General features: G+C 37.3%; 2 protein-coding genes across 7 annotated transcripts; one reads left to right on the top strand and one right to left on the bottom strand.

The window, feature by feature from the left end:
* Nucleotides 1–1617: 1617 nt before the first annotated feature.
* sybu (syntabulin (syntaxin-interacting)) lies at nt 1618–13630 on the bottom strand. Of its 6 annotated transcripts, none has more exons than XM_077720657.1 (9): nt 13537–13630; nt 12887–12978; nt 8319–8366; nt 8017–8203; nt 6324–6524; nt 5306–5402; nt 5057–5185; nt 3693–3851; nt 1618–3345 (listed from the first exon to the last, which is right to left on the bottom strand). In XM_077720657.1, exons 3-9 carry the CDS (start codon nt 8340–8342, stop codon nt 2196–2198), a joined length of 1947 nt encoding a protein of 648 aa, XP_077576783.1. In that variant the 5' UTR covers nt 8343–8366; nt 12887–12978; nt 13537–13630; the 3' UTR covers nt 1618–2195. The 6 variants fall into 6 exon arrangements, with proteins under 6 accessions (XP_077576783.1, XP_077576786.1, XP_077576787.1 ...); XM_077720660.1 differs by having other exon boundaries at nt 3693–3848; XM_077720661.1 differs by having other exon boundaries at nt 6324–6470.
* A 2493-nt stretch (nt 13631–16123) lies between these two features.
* Nucleotides 16124–23375, top strand: gdf6a (growth differentiation factor 6a). The gene is made up of 2 exons (XM_077720726.1): nt 16124–16694; nt 21074–23375. Exons 1-2 carry the CDS (start codon nt 16334–16336, stop codon nt 22030–22032), a joined length of 1320 nt encoding a protein of 439 aa, XP_077576852.1. The 5' UTR covers nt 16124–16333; the 3' UTR covers nt 22033–23375.
* The last annotated feature ends 2256 nt before the right edge of the window (nt 23376–25631 follow it).

The following is a 25631-nucleotide window of genomic DNA, read 5'->3' as shown; positions in this document are numbered from 1 at the left end:
GTATGTCACATTATTTTTAAGAAATTGGTCTTGAATCGCTGCTAACATATCTATTCCATTCCCGGCAAAAGGAAAACTGAACCTTTGGGAATGTCCGCAAAAGTATTACCATGTAGTGTATGTGTTTCTGTCCTTGTGTGTTTATGCATGTATGTGTGTAAATACATACACATGCACAGGCATACAATGTGGGAAATAACTATTGAATGCATAAAAGGGTTTTCCCCTACAGTTATTCACAAAGATGCCATTCAAATGAAATAGGCTTTTTAGGAAACTTCAAATGAGCTTCAAAATGCTTTTTCCTGAAGAAAAGGTCATACGGCCCGGGTGTCCCTAGGGGCCGTAGTCGTGGAGTACACAACCGATAGTTTTCCCTTTTAACAATTGTACCTGCTTCCTCCAAATCTTTCCAGAGTATACTTTGAGGGTGGTCTTTGGCTTGTTGAATACTCCCTGGTCAGATTTCTTTTGAGGAGCCACTGATTGAATCCTTTTGATAGTCACATCGTCTTCCAATTGTTGTGAAGTTAAGTGAGCTTTTCTTGGTGATGACTTGTTGCCCACTCTCATGTAATATACTTTACACACATACTGAGAGAATGTGCAAACTCTCCTGTACCAATTTCATCCGCTTCACTTTAAACTGAGATTCCCTTTCCTCTCGATCCTAGACTCAATATTGATGCAACCCTTGCTCCGAGACCGCCCATGCCATCACAAACAGTCCATAGACATGCCAGCTACACTGGGCTGTGATACAAAATGATTCCTGTTAATGTGCTAAATAACTTGGGTCTGCCAGCATTTCTATATCCTGAAGGGGAACATTTCTCAAATTGCAAGACAAGATCACCATGGAGGGTTTTATAGAATCTGAAGGCATCAGCTTTTGATGCTTACGGAGCCAAGATAGTTATGTAACTAAGAGAGGATTGTCCCCATCAATGGGATTAAATAAGTCTTGGTTCTTTTAAATTTCTTCCCCAGATTTGACTTGGTTTTATTTGTCTATGAAAAGGCTGTGAGGTAAACATGTTTCAACTGTAGTGGTTGACAATTTAAGGCTTCAGTGGCTACCCTTACCAGGTAACAGATGAAGAAATATTTTATAAAGTGCAGTCAGACAAATGCTCTCCTGCTAAAGTATAGCAACCTCAGTTATTTAATCATGTGAACATAATGAATAGTGACTGACTGATATGGGTTTTTCAGGACTAATACCAATAACAATTATTAGTAGTTGGAGGAGGCAGATAACCAATATTTTGAGCCAAAATTAATTTGCAGTTAATGTGTAAAAAATAATGCAAGTTCTGAGCTTCATATAACTTTATTAAATCACACACAGGCCCACACCATTGAGTGTATAATTCAACTTGATTTGTATGGCATCAAAGCAACAGATGGTTAACAGGTTAAATTTGCATTTGGTGCTGGTCTCTGTGTGGTCGTTATTGGTCAACAATGAATGAATTCAGATGTTTGTCATGTTTTATGGGTCTCTTAATATTATTCAGAAAGATTTGTATTTAAAATTATACTTGAAATAAATGTAAAGAAGGTTATATGATTTCTACTGGAATAACCAGCCAAAAAAAACATTGCTCATTCAAGTATTGTGATATCATGCTTTAATAAGTATACATAGACATCTGATGCAAACTGCAGGTATTGCACATAGCGCAGGCACATAAAAGTGATTTGCTGTCAAGCATCAGCTTTGTGTTTTACAATACCAAAGTTCAATTAAAGCTAGTTAAGTTTTACTTTTTGGACAAAAATATAAATCACACTAAAAAAACAGGACTGATTTCACATTAAAGCTTTGGCTGAAGGTTTAAAGTTACTTTTTAAAACAATGACTTAAACATCTCAAAATCTTGAAAAAAATAACAGACATTCCATTTTAATCTCAGAAAACTCATCTGAACAGTGAAAAGTGCTTTGATTTTTAACAAGGATGACTTTGGACAGTACAAAACATTGAGAATACAAATATATCCTTCCTCAATAATCGACATTAAATAAAATATAACCATCACCCTCTTAATAAATGTTCCTTTTCATGTCCCCACTTCACTTCAACCCCACCTACAGTGCATCAATTAGGTGTTCAGGAACAAAAATACTCTCAAAAATGCTTAAGTGCTTTTAATTCAAAGTGAAAATAAGTGTTTTTACATTGACAGCCATTACAGATCTGGCTTGGGAGCAATGCGGCGAAGAGAGTATAATCCCATGATGCAACAACCCCTGATGAGAGTAGCGATGTTGACCGGAGTGCTTTTGTCCACACCATGCTGTGAGTAAAGCCAGACCAATGTAGGTAGCACAGGTGCAGCAATGGCAACCAGATCCACCAGAAAACTGTTGCTCCAGTAACGCTGGTTGAAAGCACTCATCTCTAGAGATAGAAGCTGTTTTTCTGTACTTGGTTCAAAATCCAGTTCATCCATCATTGGAATCTCTGCCAGATCTGAGCAACCGAAGTCAGCATCAGTAGCAAGGACTGTGCTGTCAAGAGGAGCAGGGGGCAGCATGTAGGGGGAGATGGGAGCCATCAAGTAAGGGGAATGCATGCAAGTGAAAGTGGGCAGCTTTGGGAGATCCACAAGAGCGCTGGAGACGGACAATGTTGGTCCTCTGTGCCCTTCGAGTCGAAGAAGCTGATAGAGTAAAGCCTGAAGCTCTTGTGACATGGACATTGTTTCAGTTTGGGTGCCTTTATCTTTTTTCTTCAGAGAGTGGGAAATGTGCCTGGAAGCAGGAGCTTTTATAACTAGTGGCTGTGGATTGGATATTTCAGAGATTATGGACACTCCGGGACCCATGTCCATTCCAGGATTCACCTTGTCGAGCGTGTCCAAATTGAACTCTCCTGCCGTGGACATTAAGACCTGCTCCAGAATGTCAGATCTGTTGGCCATTTCGTCGTCTATTAGCAGCCCACTATCAGCCAATGCCTCTACTCCGTGATCTCCTAAATCCATGGCACCTTCTTCCACTCCTGCCATCTTCTTCCTGCCACTCTTGGGGCTCTCAAAGAAGAAGTCTTGTGTGTTTTCATCCTGAAGGCTGACACCACTCTGAGCAAGTTCCATGCTTTGTAGCAGTGACTCCAGCTTCCTGTTTTGGATATTTATGTCTATGAAGTACTTCTGTATTCCCTTATCTTTTTCCATTAGGGTAGTCTTCATGGTCTCCACCACCTGACGCAGTTGCTTGATTTCCTTACGAGCTTCTTTGAGTGACAGTTGGGCCTCTACTCGGTGACACTCCTCTTCAATCCAGTCTTCCCTCATTCTGCTGAGTTGACCTTTGAGATCCTCAATTTCTGCCTCTCTGAAAAACAAAAACTTCCCCTTTCACCTAACAGACAAACAATCACTGCCACCAATTGCACATGAGCCAAAAGAGCAATTGCAATGAAAACAAGTTTTCTTTTGCTAAGTGAACATGAAAAATTCATACTCTAGCTCAACACGGTACAAAAGTTACGCACGATTAAACTCAAGTGCTACATTTTTTTGGTTATCTTATGTAATTACCCAGTGGCTGTCAGAACAAGTATCAGTTGAGTATCAGTGTCCGGATGTTGATATTACATCCCATTCACGACCACCACCATCCTTACTTAAAAAGCAAGCTAAAAATAAGTAGAGTGCCCAGTAAGACTACGGCTAACTGACCTGTCATACACCCGGTTGTCAGACTCCAGTAGTTTTGTCTTCAGGTGTCTGATGGTCACTTCCTTCTGCTGCAGAGGAGTGAGGTACTGCTCAGGCTGCGGTGGCTTGATTCCATGGTTATCGCTGCATGAATGATAGCGGCTCAAGTTTGCTCTCCTGCTGAGCAAAGGGATAATTTATTCATTCATTATCACAAGTAAACACCCTACACATCTACAGTAAAAGACTGCTACATTTTAGTTACTTTCTATGTCAAGAAATTACTGCGCACGAGTCGTGAAAATAAAGCTGATCCGATTAAAAGTCACTGATTGCAATACGCAGGTTCTGCGATAGAATGATGTAAGGACAGATGTTTTCTGGAGGCTTGATTTACTGTCTGATGCAGGATTACTGGCATTCAGACGAGACTGGATAATACCTATTCAAAATGCATGCTTAAAATAAAGCAGAAATCTCCTTACTGATTGCAACTATCTAAACACGAGTCATATTAACATTCCTATTATGTTTGATCCCAAATACAAGATGGAAAAGGGAGCAACTACCCGTATCTTTAAAAAATATGGTCATTAAAAAAAATCATTCCTATTACTGTATTTTAACCACTGACTGATTCGTGTATGCCTTTTACTGGAAGTGAAATTGAAACTAAAGAAAATAAAAGCTAAAAGCTAAGGAAGATGTTGTCTTGACTTTTTCCAAGATTGTCAAGTGACAAACTATCTGAAAAATATAACTGTAGATAGAAATGTAGTTGTGTCATGTCTATATTGACTTTTGTGATTGTATCAACTGCAAGAATGGAGTTGTATACAATAGTCTTATTAAAAATAAAGTGACAGGGCAATAATTACTCTTCCCTCCCATGCATCTGATGTGCATCCATCCACAGGCTGATAGCAATCATTGTCTCAGCCAGCACTCAAGGTCAAAATAGATCTGACTTCTCTCACCATTAATGGCAGTGAATCATGATCAATACCAGGCTTTACAATGTATTTGAGGTCTGTAACTATCAATGGCAGTGAAAGACTTCAAAGAACCAAATAATCCTTTGGTATATTGCAAAAATACCTGTACAGTACTATACTAAATATAGTTAGATTTTGAAAATAGTAACTAACAATAAAGACAATGTGTGCAGCAACAATATACAAGAAAATCCCAATCAAGAGAGCTCAATTTGTCAAATTGCAATTTCATATGCTGAAAACTTCTGGTGACTGGACTGGCTATTTACCTTGTGGATTGACTAGGAATGATCTTTGCCCCTTCTAATCTAAATACAAGGATTTAACTGCAACTTTCCTAAGATATAAACACCCAAAGCAAGCAAAAAAAAATAAAATCGATACAGGTACCTGGATGTAGGACTAGAGTTGGAGCTGCTACTTGAGAATGCAACTCCAGGTGGAGTCCTGTAGGGAGCATATAGTTCTGCATCCCGGTTGGTAGAATGACTCCCTGCCGGTTTGAAGACTGGAGGCAAGCTGAAATGGGTACTGCAATTTTGTTATACTGAAGCAAAATTATGTAATTTCTAAAATATTCACATTTGGCAATTAAAAAAAACAACTTTTTGTTGCAAAATAAAGGTAAAAAACAGATACCTGTGACATGGTGTTTTCTTTCCAGATAATTTGGTGATACGCTCTTTGTTCTTAAAGCTCCCTGTACTACTGGAAGAGCTAAAATTTGCCTCACTTCCTGTGTGGGGAGAAATAGTAAACCATGTTAGATGACCACACACTGTCACAAGTTCAATGACTTCAAATAATGTTTGTTTTAATTCTCATGTCAGAGTTGTAAGTATTACAAAATGTCAAGATCTTAAATTCAGATTCATCTGGGATTAAAATGGATCTGCCACTGCCAATTTAAAAAAAAATGTTGTCACATACTATACAGTCTCATTAAATGAAGGCTTTAATGCTTATGACATTAAAAATACTACATGTGGCTTTCAGGTTTGGCACTTGAAATGGGCAATTCTTAAAGACAACACTCACTGGTGAATTCACCATGCGACAACTGTACTTTAAAAAGAAATGTGCAATGTGCTTAGGGTTTGAGCAGAATAAAATATCAAGTCCATACCTGAGAAACTTTTCTTGCCTTCAAGCAAAACCATTGTATTGTGTGTAGTGATGATTGTGCCAAACAGAATTAGGCGTAAACCCTGTGATTCTACATCTCATTGTAAGTTTACATAAGATCTATACACACCACTTAGTTAAGTAACCTCCCACTAATCAGCCTAATTGGTTAAGCCCCAAACTTTCTCCCTTAACCAGTCAATTTATTCCCCGTTTTGCATCATGAATATCCTCTTGTGTCCAAAATACATTTCCAGTTTTATTAAGATGAAGGAACTTAATACAGATATAAGGATCTTATTATTATTTTTTGTTTGCCACAGGCCATATTATAGATTTGAATGATTATATTCTGTATTTTTTTTCAATTTGCAACATTTTTTCTTAGCTCAAAAATTATTATTCTTATTATTGTGGTGACATCAATAGAATCCAGGGAACCTGTTGTCATACTGGCAATTTAAATCCTTACATAAGGATTAGAGAAGATTTTTTAAACTGTGTGATTCACCCTCTTCTGGTGTTTCTTTACCTCTGACTTTCATGGCTGACCTCAGCTTCTTCTTCTGCCTCGGAGCACTCTGTGGTTCATGACTGGTCTCCCCTATGACTCGAACCCTCTTCACTCTGACCTTTCGTTCGGGTAGTGTTGGTGACCTATAGGTACTCTCGTCTGAGCCTGACGGAGTTTTGGAGGGGGACACAGACTGACTAGTGGGGCAGCCGGTGTCATCTATATTGTAGATAGGCACACAGATAGTAATAACCAAAACCAGACACCCGAGTCTGGGGTGCAGCTTGGTTATGCCTAAATGATATAATTTTATCAAGATACTGTTTGTGAACCGTTCCACCAAACCCAGATACTTCTCGCACATATTATTTCTTCTAATGATATTTCTAATAATATTTCCTAATTCCTAATAAACTCTCACCTCAGGAACGTTGACTTGAAGTTTTTATTATAAAATTATTTGTGTGCTTTTGTGAAAACCAAAATTTGAAAACAAATAGATTATCAAAATGAGGGTGAGTGGTGTATTTATTGGAAAAAAATGTCGGAATATTATTCATATCTTAAAACAGAAAGTGAATATTATATGTTAAAGTTGAGGAGTTCAATTTAAAAATGATATAATTAGAATTTGTAATCTGAGAGACAAATCTGCAGATAGAATGAAGAAGATTATTGGACTGGCATTGGCCCAATGACCACAGCTGTCCCTATGATGCAATGTAGCAAGACCTCAACTCTGCCAAGCTTTGTAACATTTCCAAATCTTATCATTTGACACACCTCATTGTGTGAAAAACATGCTTTCCGGCCCAATATTTCCTAACTTGTGTGTCATGATTGGCAAGTTTCACGTCTTAAAACTAAGTTCATGTCCTTAAGAACATGGATGTGTGCAAGACTAAAATGGAATTTAGCAATCATAATTTCAATGGTAAATCCTGAACATGAAAATATATTAGCCTGACCTTTCACATTTATTGGAATTCCACGTTTGCCTCTCTGTGTACCCTACGGCTGACTGGCAACCAGTCTAAGGTGTAGTCTGTCTTTTGACCAAAGTCCGCTGGGTTAGGCTCCAGCAACCCCCGCAACCCTTTCGAGGATGCATGGTATGGTAGATGAATGAATGAACTATTCAGATTTAGTTTTTCAATGCAACAATACAAATTCACTCATTCATTTTCCACACCGCTCATCCTAAACCCTAAAGTGGTCATCAGTCAGTTGTAAGGCAACCATTCACACTCCCAATTAACCACACATGGGTGGAAATCGAACCCATGCAGCCTGCACCAAAATTAGGTGAAAGAACCACTGCATTATCAGGTGTCATGATAAAAATGAAACACTACAATAGGAAATTATAGAATATAATTCCAATTCAACTATTCAAAATGAAAAATTTCAGTCCATAGGACAAACATAGCATTTTCTTATATTTTGTGATTTTGTCCTCAAATTTTAAGCAGATCAAATTGGATTACTACTAACTAATACTTACTAATACTCAGATTTTGAATTAAAAAGGTGAATCTAAGCACAATGAAGAAAGATGGTTTATAAGTATTTTTGAACCAAGTATCTGAGTTTGGTGGAATGTATTACATAATGTTGATTGATGTGCTGCAAGGTTTCAGCACGCACATGTATTTTATTGGTCATAATAATAAATAATTAAAGATGAATTATTGCGATTTGAGGTTCTTACCCGAGTAAAAGCTGTTGGAGCTGATGGTCCTCTTGGAGTGATCTGAGCTGACGTCATACTCTTTGCCATCCTCCTCTGAGTAAGGAGAGTCAGAAAAAGGGGAATTGGCACCCTTTGGATGAAAGGGATGGAGGATTAAACGTGGGATGCGACTCCGAGGGCTGCCTTTCTGTGGAGACTTCTTTTCCTGTTTTGTGGGAGGATAATAATCGGTGACTAAAATAAGTTTAATATTCAATGAGTGTATTTTGTATCAATTAATTATACAGGACCGATCAAATACTACCATTCTATAGACTAACCTCATATTCTTGGAAGGGTCCCATTGTTTTTCATGTAGCGTATTCTCACTGGTAAACAAAATAAAAAAGGGGGGAGGGGGTGAGTTGGATTATTAAGATCTATTTCCTGCAACAGCATTTTTGATGGCATGAAACAATTAGCCAACAAAGAACAAAGACCCTATTTTGGTTGCATCACCATACCAACCCACTACAATAACCTGCATGCATGTACACACACAATAGACATGCAGCTTGACACTAATTGTACAGAAAATACAGGGCCAACACATTCAAACTTTACCGTTTTATAAAACCAAACTGTAGCTATGCAATACTGTAATTCCAGGATGTGAAAAGCGATTTTTACACTACCTAGCATAAGGCCCTTTCATTGTTTTTGTTGTAGTGAGTATTCTGAAGACAAAATTTGAATGGGAATTAATCTCTAAAAAAAAATCGAATTACCGTATTTTCACGACTATAAGGCACACCTTCAATGAATGACATTTTTTCCCCATGTATAAGGCGCACTGGATTATAAGGCGCACCCTCAATGAATGGCACATTTTATTTTTTTCCATATATAAGGCGCACTAGATTATAAGGCACCCTGTCTATTTTGGAGAAAAATATAAGACTTAAGTGCACCTTATAGTCGTGAAAATACAGTATGTTGTTTTTTAGAATTTTTTTTTATTCTGCGTGGATGCCACTATTGGTTGAAGTACTATTGTTTATTCGATATTTTTTGCATTTATCAGTGTCAGTACAGATTTTGTTGTTTTCCAGCCTTATTCTATTTCAAACTTGACTGTAGAAGCTAAATGCCGTATTTTCCATATATATATATATATATATATATATATATATATATATATATATATATATATATATATATATATATATATATATATATATATATATATATATATATATATATATATATATATATATATATATATATATATATATATATATATATATATATATATATATATATATATATATATATATATATATATATATATATATAAGGCGCACCACATTATAAGACGCACCCTCAATGAATGGCACATTTTATTTTTTTCCATATATAAGGCGCACTGGATTATAAGGCGCCGTGTCTATTTTAGGGAAAATTTAAGACTTTTATGTGCGCCTTATAGTTGTGAAAATACGGTACTTGCAGTTTTCTTGTAAAATGTTTGGTTGCAGTTTATAGTCAGCAATACTCCAAAATATACAGTAATTGATTGCAGTACAGTGATTTCAGCCAAAAAGATCTACATTACATCAAATTAAATGTGTGTGTTGGCACAAGCACAACGTGTCTAACAAGAGCTAAGCAGAAGAAAAAGCTCAGGGTCACAAACATCAAATAAGTACAGCACATCTGCACTTATGTAACTGACCCAGTAAGTGAGAGTGCAAAGAGGCAGCACAGTTAACACACCAGAAGAACTGATATGAATGTGGCTTTTATTCTAGCAGGAAAGCTGCATTATTTATTTCTAAAACATTAATAAAAAATGTTTGTTCCATGCAAAACATGTGCGGCAAACATTAATTCATGTAAAATTGATTTCCTTCCTCCACACCACACTGTATTAAAAATGTTTTGGTTTGTTTTACTTTATGGTTGACAATGACATAGCGTTAGTAGAAATCAACGACATTGTTTAAGGGTTAAAGGCTACAAATAAGAAAATAATCGGTTTATTTCAAAAATACATGAACAGTACTAAACTATATAATTTTATTTACACTACTGAAACAAAATACTACCAAAAAAATAAATAAAAAAGTTTAAAAAATCACAACCAAAAAAGCTCACCATCACATTGAACTATTATAATATGTTGCTTTATAAAAATCAAATAGTTAAACCTAATTTAATTGTAACCTTAATCTGTGCTGCACTATTGATTTGCAAGACATTTCCTTTTAGCTAATAATATGGCTTTAACCTTTCATAGTTTTGTTCAAGTGGAGTGATGAAAATGTGTCGTGAGCACAAAACTGAAGATGAAGAATGTATTCATGTCCCAACAAAATAGTTTTGAGGACAACCAGAATTAATACATAAAGTGTACTTGATTATATATAACAAAAAAATAAATAGCACGAAAGAAAAGCACACATGACCTCTCCTGGCTAACTCAGAACCTAGAGGCAACAATAAGTCCACAGTTAAATAATGTAATTAATCAGATAAAATAAAAATTTAAAAAAATCGCCCACCAATCAACAATATCTGAAGGTCTATAGAATATTATACCTACTAATTTCACTATAATAAAATAGCTCCGACGTACAATAACAGAGGAGTGAAATAGTTTAAGTCCTCTCTCTTTAAAAACCACAGAGTAAGCATGAGCTTAAAGCCTAACTAGGGGTGGTTTAATAAAGGTATAGAGTCCTTAATATTGGTTATTTGTTCATGTAAATCCACAGCAGACTATGAACTGGAGGTTTCTACATTGCATCAAAGGATTGGGATCCAATGACTGGGAAAAACTGTATAATCTGAAGGCTATGCACAGGATTTTGTAAAAGCAGATCTGTATTATGACATCCTTTTTCTTCAAACCACAGAGGGCGATAAATATAGATCAAAACACCGTGGGAATAACACTCCATTTTCCATTGTCAGATACTAAAGTAGAACTAAGATCTAGGTGGCCTCCATTTTATATTTTACATTCATTATCTTCCTGAACTACAGTGCCATAATACATGAGTAGATTCTGTAAACTGGCACAGCAGAATCTGACAGAATATAAATATATCAGACATAGGCCCAACAAGTTTTAGCAAAAAATAAGACGCTGAAGAACAATTTTATATGTTTAAGTCTGTAAAATTTGACAACTTGTGCATCATTCTGGGTATTTGCCCTCCATGAATATTCTTCAGTATTATTATTATAGTTTTATTAGCCGATTAAAGAGGGTTGAATTTATGATTGCAATTTATGATTCTGTATCCCTGCTCATGCATCTGTGTGCAAATGGATCTACATTTCCACACTATTGTGCAATTGTCTATCAGTGTTACTTAAAAGCCTCCCCTTTAGATTCACATACATTAATCTGAATAATAAATAATGGCAAATGAGAATATAGCATAGCAGTAATCGCATATACATAGTAATAGCAATTATAACATTCATTTATTCTCTGAAAAAGAATATGTTGGGTGTTTTCCTTCACTCTTGATTTGTACTTTTCATTTATTCTTTCAATTTCTGAACCGCTTATTCTCAACTATGGGCACTTCCCTAGCATTTTATGGATGCTTCTAAATTAAGATAAATTCCCCAATTCAATCATCATTAAACTAAAACCATGACTGGCAGTACCAGGCAATATTAATAAATTGTCATGTGTTATACTATTGTCAAAGACAGGCTCTTCAGCTTTCTTCGCAGTGAGTGTCATCACAGTTTCTTAATCTAAAACCCTAGAACCAACAAATCTCCACAGAAGAGTGACATAAGGAATGAGGCACTGTGGAAAAGCAACATTATCTCAATAATGCACAGAAAATGTTTGGACTTCTGACCAAGTATGCTAACTTGATAATCATTCCCTATAACCAGATGGCGAATACTTTAAAGAGTTTAGATATATAAATTCTCTTAATCCATGTAAATCCAACTGCTTTCAAATGATGATCCTCACAGGAGCTCATGTCAAGCTGTTTACCACTTTATTCCATTAAAGCAATCAGTCCGTTAGTTCGATGCCTTTGTAGTTTGTCAAAAAAAGAAACTTAACTGATACCACCATAGTTTGATAAAGATAGTGTTGATTTATATATAACTCCAGCTCTGTATGCCTGCAGTTGATGTGTCAACTCTCATGTCAAACATGTCATGTATTGTAGAGCAAAAAGTAAAGCAGAATGGATACTTCTCGAAACCTACAGGCAACAATAACAACTAATTAATATAATTGATCAAGCCTGAAACATGGGAAAAAATCTGAAATAGGGCTCAGAGGATCAATGCGTATACATGCCAAGAATGTACCTACCAAATCTCATTCTGATTTGTTCACAAATAAAGAAAAAACACTAATTTCAGCCCCTGTCCTCCTCAAGAACAAAAAGGACAACCTAACTTTTTGAGCGCTTCCTCGGGCGTTCCAGAATTACCACTTAATTCCAGATACATATTTCTAAAACAGTGGCACGTAAATCAGATGCCATTATCACACAATGCTGTCTTACTGAGTCATGCTTGTGAGTCATCCCACAATATCACTAGAAAACACTATTCATTTGTTCAAATTTAACTCTATTCCTCACATCAGTGTTTTTCCTCCTTTTGAGGATTTTAATTGTGTTCATATGGACCACAACAGAAGGTGTTTTGCCTACAAAAGATACACGTACCAGGCCAGATTTCATCAGTTCACCAATTAACATTGCGTCATCATGCAAACCACAAACAACAATATCATAACACATAACCACCTCTTTTCCCAAACACTTTTTATATGCGCAATTTATTTATTTAGAAACACTATTAATATATATTTTCTCAATTAAAATCATGATACAAATATCACCAAAAGTCTCACCTGATGTTTTGCAGTTAGCCCCTAAAGATGATTGCTTCTCTAGCTGCGTACCACAAATACACGCCCGGATGCTGGCAGTACCAGCTTGTGTTCTACAGAGCAGATGGATCCACAGTAAGGAGACACACCATTGGATATATCTGACAGTACACGCACAGTATGACGACAACCATCCTTGGAGTGTTACATAACCCATTAACTCTTTGAGTCGCAAATGACAGTGCAAGACTGCATAAGGGCAAGGATTAGCAATGTGGAACTGCACATAAAATTGTGCATTAGAGCTGTCATAAACATACAAATTAAAAAATATACCTACATTTTTTTTAACCAAAATCCAGGATGAGCGAATTCTCACCGTGATTGCTCTCCATGGTTCTGAACGACCATGGTGGGCGGGGCAAAGTGCGTGATGTGTCTTTCGATGTTTACTTTTTGTTTTCTTTGTTTTTTTATAAATGTATTTTACCTTTTAACAAACCACACCCGCTTTTTCACATGTTCTAAACTAGCAAATTGTAAATACGCCGAATAGGCTTTAGAGATTAGTTCTTTAGTCTAGTAGTCCTTTATAGCAAAGATATATTATGGTCATGCTATGCAATAATAATAATAATAATAATAATAGATTGCTATTTCATTCTGCTTACCATTTGCCAGTTAGTCCATGTGGACCATCTTTATGGTCTGGATTTCTGACGCTGAGTCGTTGGGTGGAACCAAGGGATAAAACGGAACACGTGACCCCCCCCCCCCCAGCCCCCACCACCACCACCCAAAAACGTTTTTGAGGTCACTACCGCCCTCTGTTGGTAATAGTTTGTAATGACAGTTTCTAAATTTGAAATTTCAATTCTCCATCCAGTTTTGCCAAAACTGGCAATTCTGCACATAGCCATTTAAACAGTATTGTCTTATTGCTTCTCAGGAGAGACACTCAAATGGAAGAGGTATCATAAAATATATGTTCATAATTTCAATCAGATTCCCAGGTGGGTTCCAACCTGCTGCCCATAATTGGCTGGGATTGCTATCACCGCCCCCCCGCGACTCTTGTGAGGATAAGATTGTGACTCTCCATATTCTCTACCTCGGTCACAGTCTGCAGAAGTTCCCATTCTTGTGAATGACATCCTGTGTGTGATTCCAGTTTTTTGTCCAACTTTACAACGTCTTTCTGAGTCTGTATCCGTTTTTACTACCGCAACCATGATGGCGCTGTTCAAGTGGCAGCCGGTGGCAGAAGCCCCGTCCACTCTTGCTCGTTTTGTGTTTTTGCTGCTTTTCTGTCTTAATGATTTGATATGGTGATTATTAATGATCCCATTTTCTTTGATTTACTTTGTACTTTGTGCTTTTGCTTTGTTGTTCTGCGGCCTTTGCGACTGTATTGTCTAACTCAAAGGTGTCAGACTCGGGTTGGTTCGCGGGTCACATTAACGTCAACTCGATTTCACGTGGGCCGGACTATTCTAGATATAATATTGAGATTTTTAATATTGAGACACAGTTTCAAGATCGTGTAGATGTTCAGAAAAACTGTTGACTGAGTCGTTTCCCTTGGAGATGCTTTGTAACTCCACCATGTACCAAATGATGCCATAGTCAAGTTTTGCAGGTTTTCCCAGACGCCAGGAGGTCAAGGTCACCCTAATCCGGAACTTTAAATCTGGTTCAAGTCTCTTCATTGCCTGCAGAGGATGGGAACAGATCTGTACAGTTCTAAAATAGGCCACTTATCTCGAGGTCCTGATGGAGACAGTGAGCGTTGAACTTTGGAATGTACGAGCCACTTTCCAACCACTGCTGGAGCATATGGACCGGAGAAGGGCCTCCAGTTTCCTTATAGGCTGTTTCAGCATTTTTCAGAACCAAAGTCTGCAAACACCTTCCAGTTAGCTTTCAAGAATCTCACCACTGCATGTGAAATCCCATATGATTTCCTGTCATCAACACTTGATGGAGTAACATGAAGAAATAGAACCAACTCAAAGATGATTTTTCATAGGTGAGGATTATACATTAGGATTTGTAAAGGGAATTGGCTAAAATATTTTAATGCTGTACTGGAATAAAGCGCTTTACATTACATTTGGGAAAATGAGACAAGTTAAATACACTGTAGACCTACGTAATGAACACTAGAGGTCACTATACGCTTTATGAATGTCTTGTCCTCTTTCTATCCCGTTCGTGTTTTGAGTTTACAAAGGACCATGCAATGTATTGAATTCTTTTAATTAATACAGTGCTAGAACACTTCTCCTATTATCCAGATGTCATGCAATCGATTAAATGGAAAATATGTGCAAAGAAAACTTGTATTTTCAGTATACGTTATTTTGACACCATTTATGATCACTTTTTCAAAAATCTAGACGTAAAATATTCTGTTTTGGTCGAATGTGTCCTTGGGGCTTTAGTCTCAGACTTGATAAAACGCATTTTACTCCATATTGCAGATGAACATTTCCGTCTCAACTTTTTAGGAGACTAATTTGAGTGGTTGGCTGGACGGCACTAGACGTCCAATCCATTTTGCCTGGGAGAGCCTGGCATCGTGCAAGTCAGAACAGATTAGAGGTCTTGCGCAGTCAATGGCACTGAAACATGAGCATCCACAGTCCTCTAATTTTAATTGAATGGGACATAAAGAACACCCCCCCCCCACACACACACACACACACACACATATACCGACATAAAACAAACCCATATTCTTGTTATTGGGTCCCAAAACATTTCTTATTGTATTTATTTCAATTTGTATTACTTTTGTAGTTATCAACATCTTATTTATTGGTAAATGTGTTCATTAATGAAAATATATAGTAATGTTACAATTGTTGGTATTAACATAAGATAATATATATTTTCATTCAAATATGTATAAACATCACAGTTTGGGCTTCATCACATTATACACAAAATGTTTTCAGATTTTTTTAATGAGCATAAATGGTCATGAGCTTTATAAAAGGTTAATTAAATATATTATTCTTCATTTGTGTTAACTTTGAACTATAATGTACATTCGTTTTTAAGTAGTATAATGTCATTTGAATACTTATTTATTGTTTTGATTTATTTTTGTTGTTGTTGTTGTACACTTCAGGATGTTTTGGTTAAAAAAAAACACTCCATCCATGTGCTGCGAAAGTGCAACCAAAACTTTCCCACATGGATTCCCGGGTCGTTGCTTTAATGGCATTTGGCTGGGTGTTCGCAAGTGGGTGTCATGAAATTGGGAAGCAGTGGGCGCCCGCGTGGGCGTGTTCCATTCGGCCAAACAGCCTCCGCTCTTGTGCGCAGTCCAGAGCGCAAAACGCACTTCTCGAAGGGGCGCAAAAGCAATCTCCCACCCTGACGCGCAGACCATCTCCGGCTCAGGCGAGGGAAGGAAATCCACGAGTCTCTCCACGACCATTCCTCACTCACCCTCTAGCCATGTTTGCATGCAGACTCGTCACGCTTTACGTGGGCTTGCTCCTTGTTTTCCTTTGGAATATACCATGCTTCCAGTCTGCTGCTATCATCTCGCCCTCCGCCCCGAAGAGGAGCCGGGGAGCCAAACTCCCTCATCAGGGCGGACAAAGGTCAAGCAAACTTTTCAAAGACATCTTCGCTTCCTCCCATCACGCGATGAGTCCACGCAAAGACGATTTGAAGGACGACGTGGTGCCACACGAGTATATGCTCTCCATTTATAGGACCTACTCGGCAGCAGAGAAACTCGGACTTAACTCCAGCTTTTTCCGCTCCTCCAAATCTGCTAACACCATCACAAGTTTCGTGGACAGAGGAACAGGTTGGTTCGGACCCGCGGCCAACTCACCCACATACATTTTGACAACCTTTCTTTTGGGCTACGTGAAAAAAAAGACATAGAAGCAAATTCAGGGCTGGGGAACAAATTTGAGCACCAATTTTAATCTATGAGTGTCAAAGAGCCACACCACGCAGTGACCTACCAAAATAGACAGACACATACACTAAAACACACAATAATAACCCTATTATTAAACATAGCACTCGAATTGCTTATATATATATATATATATATATATATATATATATATATATATATATATATATATATATATATATATATATATATATATATATATATATATATATATATATATATATATATATATATATATATATATATATATATATATATATATATATATATATATATATATATATATATATATATATATATATATATATATATATATATATATATATATATATATATATATATATATATATATATATATATATATATATATATATATATATATATATAATGAATTTCAATGTGTTTTAAGAAATAAATAAAATAAGAGAAACATGAAATGAGGCAATGAGCCACAGATTATACAAAATATGATAAGAAGCAAAGCGCCATATTTACTTTGGCCGGGAGCCGTGTGCAGCTCGAGAGCCACGTAATCAAGTATTGAACAAAAAAGACAAATTAAACAACAATGCTAAATAAAACATACGAGCTTGACTTTATAGGACAACAGATTATTTTTTTCTCATTTTATGCCCCCCAATATAACTCAAGATCGATCTTTTTCTCTTAAATTTGACATTATTTCACTGATCGCATGCCATTGACAACAATGGATGATTCAATTAAATGGGGAGAATCAGCTGTTAATGCTCATCTTTCAATGCCATTGACATGACTAGACGTTCAATCCATTTGACCGATTGCCAACCTCAATCTTAATTGATTGGACGTCTAGCGGCGTCATAGCAGCGAATGAGTTAAGTAAGTCCCCTATAAAGGGTTAACCTTTGGGTAACACGACAGTAAAACACTAATTGAGACGCTTGCGAAAGGAAGGCTGTAAATCAATGTCAGTGCAGGGTTTTAAAAAATGTAAAGAAAAAAAAGCCACATATGGGAAACTTTTACCTTTTCTCCAACGCTTGTGGTTTCGCTGCACAACATCCTGAAATTGGCATTGAAATGAAATACCCTGCACATTTTCACATTCAAGTGGCCGACCTGCCAACCGAGTGTGTGTGTAGTGTGTGTGTAGTGTGTATGTGTGTGTGTGTGTGTGTGTGTAGTGTGTATGTGTGTGTGTGTGTGTGTGTGTGTAGTGTGTATGTGTGTGTGTGTGTGTGTGTGGGGGGGGGGGTCTTCTATAAGGAGCAGGTGTTTGAGCCATTATTAGTGTGAAAGCAAGTGCTTCGACGTTGTGCAATATTGCATTATTCTCTCGTGCAATATTGCCATTTGAGTACAGAAGCAAGTATTTATTCGACTTGAAAACGTTCTTCTTATTATTATTTATTACTGTTATCATCAACATTATTATTATTATTAGTAGAAGTAGAAATATTATTATTATTATTAGTAGTAGTAGTATTTGTGGTAGTATAGTCGAAATATTATTATTATTATTAGTAGTAGTTGTATTTGTGGTAGTATTAGTAGTAGCAGTAGTAGTAGTAGTAGTAGTAGTAGTAGTAGTAGTAGTAGTAGTATTATTAGTAGTAGTTGTAGCAGTAATGGTAGTATTAGTATTAGTAGTAGCAGCAGTAGTATTAGTAGTAGTAGCAGCAGCAGCAGCAGCAGCAGAAGCAGTAGTAGTAGTAGTAGTAGTAGTAGTAGTAGTAGTAGTAGTAGTAGTAGTAGTAGTAGTAGTAGTAGTAGTAGTAGTAGTAGTAGTAGTAGTAGTAGTAGTAGTAGTAGTAGTAGTAGTAGTAGTAGTAGTAGTAGTAGTAGTAGTAGTAGTAGTAGTAATAGTAGTAGTAAATCAACAACCCTTAGCATATCTCCAGCGAATGGAATAATTTCATTCATAAATATTTTTCAAAAGTCATTGAGTCAAAAATAAAATCCCACCGTAACGATTGCCTTTCAATAGTTGACTCATAAAGAAACATGATATATTGTATATCACTCATTCCAGTTCCAAAACAAAGACAACACGTTTACGAGCTCAGTATTATGTGTGTTATTTGCAGTGTGAATTGATTCGATGGGGGGAAAAAGCCGCACTTTTTTAATCCTGTGATTTTGATGTGGTGTGTCACTGCTCTGACCCTGAACTGAGACCCTCTGAGAGCCGATTGGCACCGAACGGCTGATTGGAGTACAATTTGAACTCACTGATCTAATTGAGTGTTCATGTCAAAACATATCAAACACCGTCTTCTCCCGTAATGAAGGCCACGATCAATGATACTTCCCCAAATAAGCGACCTCAATGTCTTTTTTCTCCTTTTCTTCTGGGTTCGCCTTTAACTTACCTCTTAAAACCCCTTAATGTGATGCATTTGGTTAAATATCAAATAACATTAAATCAATATGAAACACAAATGCATGACAAAGGAAGGCATTATTTTACCTATTGTTAATTTACCGTGTTAATCGCGTAATAAAGTTAATTGTCAAGTGCCGTTTATACATATATATATATATATATATATATATATATATATATATATATTTATATTATACATACATATACTCTCATTATACACTCATTGTTGTTAGGCAAAAATAAGGTCGTAAGTAATCTAACGGAATCACGGTATTAAGAAAACCTGGTACATTCTTGTCTGTCAACACGAATATGTCAGTAATTTCAACAGGCTGTTCACCCAGTCCGGTCAGGGGCATTTTAAGGGGGATGTTGTCGTTGGCAAGATGGAGTGAAATATATAGGGGAAGGGCTTTAATGAGAAAGATGGGAATTCGGGTTGTTAATTATTTGGCGAACATGTATTCGATTTTGTTTAAGGTCTTAAAAAAAGGTAAAAAAAAAAGGAACATAATGCAGACCATACGCGCAAATCACACAAACGAGCACAAGGTTTTAATCTGTTCTTTTTTGTGCTTTCCTTTTACGGTTTTACTCGGCCGGGTGCACCGAGGGAAACTGACAAGAAGAATAAAATATCTATTTAGAATAGTTTGTTCAATTGACGTGAGTGTGCGCACGAAGTCCTCTGATTGGTCCACACTGTTTTATATTTGGAAATTATGCTCGTCAACTCAGCTCGAAAAATGCAATACTTAAACGGAATCATTAGGGTTACTATTTGCAATTTACTTCGCGATTGAATGCCTATTCAAAAAGTAAATTTTAGGGGATTTAAAAACATTAAAAATGTACTTTAAAATGAGGACAACATGCGTTCAGCTATTATTTATAAACTTATATTCAAATTGCAATATTTTAATTGCATGTCTACAGTTGTAAATTTGCATGAACGAAGTTCATCCATTTGTTTTATTGCAAACTATTATGATTTTTTCCCACAAGTTCGCATTGATGGAATATTTGCACAGCCCCGCCCCCTTTTCTGCAGAGTATAATGCATTAATTGTGCATTGTTCAGTTGAGTTTATAGGCCTTTGCCGTGTTATGTCTGGCGCACAGCACCAATTTGACACATCATTCTTGAATGGAATAAGTTGCTAATAGTTGTCCAAATATAGTGGATATGTTAAAGTACAAAAAAAAAAAACACAATGCAAATAATTGCATCCATCAACACACAAAAAGCCCAAAACGACAGTGATTAAACATGCGTCCATACAAAATATAATGTTAATGTATTTGACATATTCTTGAGTTAGGCATCGTTAAATCAATAACAAATGACATTAAGCAGGATAATATCAACCTGAAAAATTCCTGTTGCAATTCAAGTATTATATTTAACTTTTTTCCCATACTTGCGTAAAGCGTGAATAGGATTACTAAAAAAATTAGGAATGATATATCATATATATATATATTTTGTAACGACGACTTTTGCTTCTTTTTAATAAACAGTTGAAAAATTGATCAGGAAAGCATTTTATTGCAATAGTTATTGTTGATTTTGTGAGTGTGAATGTTGTATGTATGAATGTAAATAGTATATCTAACTGAATTTGTGTCTTAGTGAGGACGCTGATAATACAATGCAGTTAAAGCAGTCTATAATATGTAATAGTTAGGAGTCAAGGACATTTTTTTCATTTAAAAATAGAGGAGAGATTTTTAACAGAAAAGGGGTAAAATGATAGTTGTCTGTTTTGGTGTGGTTTCTGGGTGTGTGGGGGGGGGGGTGCAAGGCCTCTTGGAGCCTCCTTCCTCCCCCATCTGAACACTGTACACCCTAAGTGAATCTGACTGCAATTATTTTCTTCTTTTATCCTTGCAGATGATCTTTTGCACCCTCCTCTGCGAAGACAAAAGTATCTGTTTGATGTCTCAACCCTTTCAGACAAAGAGGAGCTGGTTGGGGTGGAATTAAGGATATTTAGGAGAGCGTTAGGAGACTTCCAGACGACAGGCCTCTACCGCATCCAACTTTACCCCTGCAGCTCTGATATGCTGCTCGACTCAAGACTGCTGGACCCTTTGGACGCTACCAAGTCCAGATGGGAGGTTCTGGACGTGTGGGAGATGTTTAAATCTCATCAACAACGTCAGCGACATTCACAGCATCATCTTCTTGAATATCCAGGATCGCTGCTCTGCTTCCAGCTCAGAGTCACCCTGGGTAATTCTGATATTGAGTTGGACCTGAGGACGCTGGGCCTGGACAGGAGTGGGCGGTCCCAGCAGGAGAAAGCTATTTTGGTGGCCTACACCCGCTCCAAGAAAAGGGAGAACCTTTTCAACGAGATGAAGGAAAAGATCAAGTCACGGAGATCTATCAGGGAGATAGAGGTGCTGAGAACTTCACAAGAGGAGCAGGGGGAAGGCATGCCCTATAGGGGGGTCAGGGGAGAGGGGCCCAGGAGGCGGAGGAGGACAGCGCTGAGCAACCGACACGGGAAAAGACACGGGAAGAAATCCAAGTCCAGGTGCAGCAAAAAGGCCTTGCATGTGAATTTTAAAGAGCTAGGCTGGGATGACTGGATCATCGCGCCTCTGGACTACGAGGCATACCATTGCGAGGGGGTGTGCGACTTCCCACTCCGATCCCACCTGGAACCAACCAACCATGCCATCATACAGACTCTTATGAACTCCATGGACCCCACCAGCACCCCTCCCAGTTGCTGCGTCCCCACCAAACTGAGTCCAATCAGTATCCTTTACATAGACGCAGGCAACAATGTAGTGTACAAACAGTACGAGGATATGGTGGTGGAGCAGTGTGGGTGTAGGTAGCGGCCATTCAGCAAATAAAATAACGCTTTTCTAGGAGATTGATGGGTGGTAGTAAAGTCCTTACGGGATACCTCGACTCGTGCCATCCACATGGGATGCTAGATGCGATATTTTCTATTTATTCCAAGTCACCGCTTTCCAAAAATGCACTCTCTATCTGCCTTAAAGTGTTATTTCCCAACCATGCAAAAATTACAGGTCATCAAACAGACCCTTGTTCCCTAGAGATGCGTTCATTGTGTGATGGAATTCCATTGGGTGCCACTGTGCACCTGTTCGTGCTTTGGCTGTAGAGCATAGAGGCTTTTTGCCAGTCAGCGTTTGGATTTGCAAGCTCTTGTTGTGCAATCTTGTTTGTAGGACGGACTCTTTTGGGTCTGTGCATCCGGCTCATAATTGCCTCTGTCCGACTGGAGTCATTAAAGGCCCGTGCAACTTTTGCAAAAAAAAAAGGAGAGAGAAAAAAAGAACAAGAAGAATTGAGAGGGGAGAGAACAACACACGCACACACATTGTCAGAAATGAGGAGAACATGCCTTCAAGAGATTTTTGCCTGACAGCAGACCAGTCGGGAGGCGCTGTGTTAGGGTCACCGTGTGCTTTCCGGACAGAACGGGACAAAAACGGACTTGTCGGCCCGCTGTTTTTGAAGAAAGATGTTTTTAAAAGCACACACCTGAGAGAAACTAGTCTGCATCTTTACGAAATGCACTTCCGCAGCTTTACTGCGCTAAGGAGATGCCGACAGTTTGTCTGCTCTGATAAGGAAAATGTCAAACAAGAGACTCGCAAATGATGCGATATTTAAATGCACATTAGCTTTGAATGCACTGCTGTTCATTATTTTTTTGAGCTGTAAATATTTTGTATAGTCGATAACTTTACAAAGTGCTCCCAATGAAGAAATGAGAGAACTGCATTTCTTTGTAAATATACAAAATGCACTCAAATCGGTATAATTTCTATTCTATAATTATTTTATTATTTGTGATGTACAGAGTTTCATGATAATCATATATTTCTTACATTGATAAGAGTAATTTATGGCGTAGTCCATTTTTTTTTTGCAGAGGGTGGAAAATACCATTGTTAAGTGTCTACCTCATCATTGCGTATTGGACCTGAGTTTTGAGGTGCATTCAGTGTAAAGAGCTTTTACAGTATCTATAAAATCATTTATATTCATATATTAATGGATACTATTTCACTCCATTACTTTATAAATAAAATTCAAAACCAAGTCAACAAGTCTTTTATTTGGATTGATTCCACCCTCCTTTTGTTTTATGCATTAAATCCAATAAAACATTGCTGGACGTTTGTACCACAGTAAAATTGGGAAAGTCCACTTTTGAATTATTTTTATTTTAAGTTTAATAATCTATATGGTAATGTGCTACTACAATTTGACGTGTATGTTTAATGATATACTGAGTCATCTAGTTTAGAAAAATGAAAGATGTAAGCAAGTCCAAGTATAAGCAAGAATAAATACTAATTGAATATTATGGATAAAAAATGTCATTCAGAAAAAACAGTACATAACCACTGTAGCAACGATTGGAGTATATAATAATACAAGTGTCTTGGAGTATTCTTAGGTATTTGGTTTAATCTAATCTTTTTATTTGGAAATATTCTAACGCAAATAATGCCAAAAATGCCCATTGGCAGCTTTGCACAAAAGCCTTTTTTGCGTACATAGCAACAGACAGATGGGGACCGTCCAAAGAAGGTAACCTGACTGTCACTGATATAGCACTGAATGTACGAAAAGCCCAGCAATTTCCCAATGAATTACCCTGCTTAGGTCAAGTTTACTTAACACTTTAATGTTTTCCAATCTGTGGATGAAAAAAAGTTGGAGAGAAAGGGATTGCTCCCATATAGGCTATCGACCTTGGCCTGGAAACAATTAGGAAATTGCTTTGAAATGTTATATGCTGTCCAGACTCTTGTACAGTATCATGTCACTCTTCACATGCTTGTGAGGGGGAAACAGAGGATGCTAAGTGCACTCTTTAGTAGGCGCGGCAAATGACTGACACAACAACCATCCCCTTGAGAATAACCAAATGGCCCTCCAGGCTATAAGTCTGGAACACCACAGCCATGGTGCTACTTGAAACTTGCTGCGTTCCCCCCGTGAGCATTCGGGGAGATAGCAGGGACCATCAAGGTTAGAAATGAGACAAAGTAACAAAGACAAATGAAGCGCTTGAGCACTAGAGTTTTGGATAAACCTTTTCTTTTTGATTTATATTTATTTGACACGTTTTCTGGTTTGGTGTGCACTGGCCAGAAGGTGAATGTGAAGGGAACAGTTAAATGGTGATGAAAGGGAAAGGAATGCTTTGTTTATCCGCTCAGTCTCCCTCTCCTTAAGTTAAATGTTCCAATAAAACTTCTTCATGACAACCGGCGTATTGTCCCCCCACTACGCGCCGAAGCAAAGTGAGCGAAAAAAGAGTTGTGTTTATTTGAAACTTGCTTCAAGTGTATTAGTCCAAGCAAACCAAAATTGGCAACGAAACGGGCCCTTTTCATAAGAAATGTGGAGAATGTATAACACAAATAGTCTTGACACCCCACATCTGTGTGTGATGGCTCCTCTTTAGGGCAATGGTAAGCTCCAAAGCGAAAAAAAAAGTCAAGATCGGCAATGTGATGATGTGAGTGGGAAGCCGAGGAGCCTGTCCAAAATATAAAATTCATCTTGGCTCATTCGGAATGTGGATGCTCCTCATTCTTAACCTTCCTTTTATCAGCAATGTTCTCATCAGGACAGGCATACGGCACATCTTACTGATAACCTAGATTCCGAGACAAGTAAGGCAAAGGGAAATTTGTTAACTGAATATCACAGAACATATCTGAATGATAGAAATGTGGGAAACGAGCTTGGCTACAGCTAGTGATTTTACATTGATAAAATGCAGTGCAGACATATTTTCTGTCATGATGTTTCTCATTAGAGGGGCTCTGGGCTCTAGTGGGATTTCATTTTCTCCAGTGTTATGTAGATCCTGTTGTTAGAGTTAGCTGATATAGGTTTGACACCTTCCTCTTGACAGAGGCCAATACAAAGTTCACCATGATTGTCCATTTATTGTACTGCATTGACCATACTTCAATTCTCCACATTGTATGTTATGGTTAAAATGGTTCATTTTAAAATTATGCACAAAATATAGTAGAATGACAGTTAAAAAATATTTTTTAAAAAAGGGTCCTTTCAGACAGTGGTCGATACATCTGTTAAGACCAAGTGACTATTTTTGGTAATTTATTTATTTGACATTTAACACCCTTAAAGTGAAATGAGAGTCAAATGACATGTTTGCGCTATATGTGTTAACTTTAATAACACACTTCTTATATACATCCTTTAAAAATACCATTTGAAATATTATTACTGCGATTGGCTGGCCACCAATTTAGGATGTTCCCAGCCTGTTGCCCATATAGGACTGGCATAGGCTCTAGCACCCACTGCGACCATTGCGAGGTTCAGTGGTACAGAAAACGAATTATATGATAACGAATATTTTCTTAATAACTTTATTTCTATGTGAGTCGCCCTTTGTTGTTGCGGGAAA

The sequence above is a fragment of the Stigmatopora nigra genome, chromosome 7 (genome assembly GCF_051989575.1).
Source record: "Stigmatopora nigra isolate UIUO_SnigA chromosome 7, RoL_Snig_1.1, whole genome shotgun sequence".
Classification (NCBI taxonomy): domain Eukaryota; kingdom Metazoa; phylum Chordata; class Actinopteri; order Syngnathiformes; family Syngnathidae; genus Stigmatopora; species Stigmatopora nigra.
This window is presented reverse-complemented; position numbering and strand designations above follow the sequence as displayed.

What these genes read in the sequence shown, in the direction of transcription:
- sybu (XM_077720657.1), bottom strand. Translation starts at nt 8,342, where the DNA reads ATGGGACCCTTCCAAGAATATGAG. An exon ending in GACCCTTCCAAGAATATGAG is followed by an intron (nt 8,204 to 8,318) that starts GTTAGTCTATAG and finishes CCCACAAAACAG; the next exon opens with GAAAAGAAGTCTCCACAGAA. An exon ending in GTCAGCCATGAAAGTCAGAG is followed by an intron (nt 5,403 to 6,323) that starts GTAAAGAAACAC and finishes CTCCCCACACAG; the next exon opens with GAAGTGAGGCAAATTTTAGC.
- gdf6a (XM_077720726.1), top strand. Translation starts at nt 16,334, where the DNA reads ATGTTTGCATGCAGACTCGTCACGCTTTACGTGGGCTTGCTCCTTGTT. An exon ending in TTTCGTGGACAGAGGAACAG is followed by an intron (nt 16,695 to 21,073) that starts GTTGGTTCGGAC and finishes TTATCCTTGCAG; the next exon opens with ATGATCTTTTGCACCCTCCT.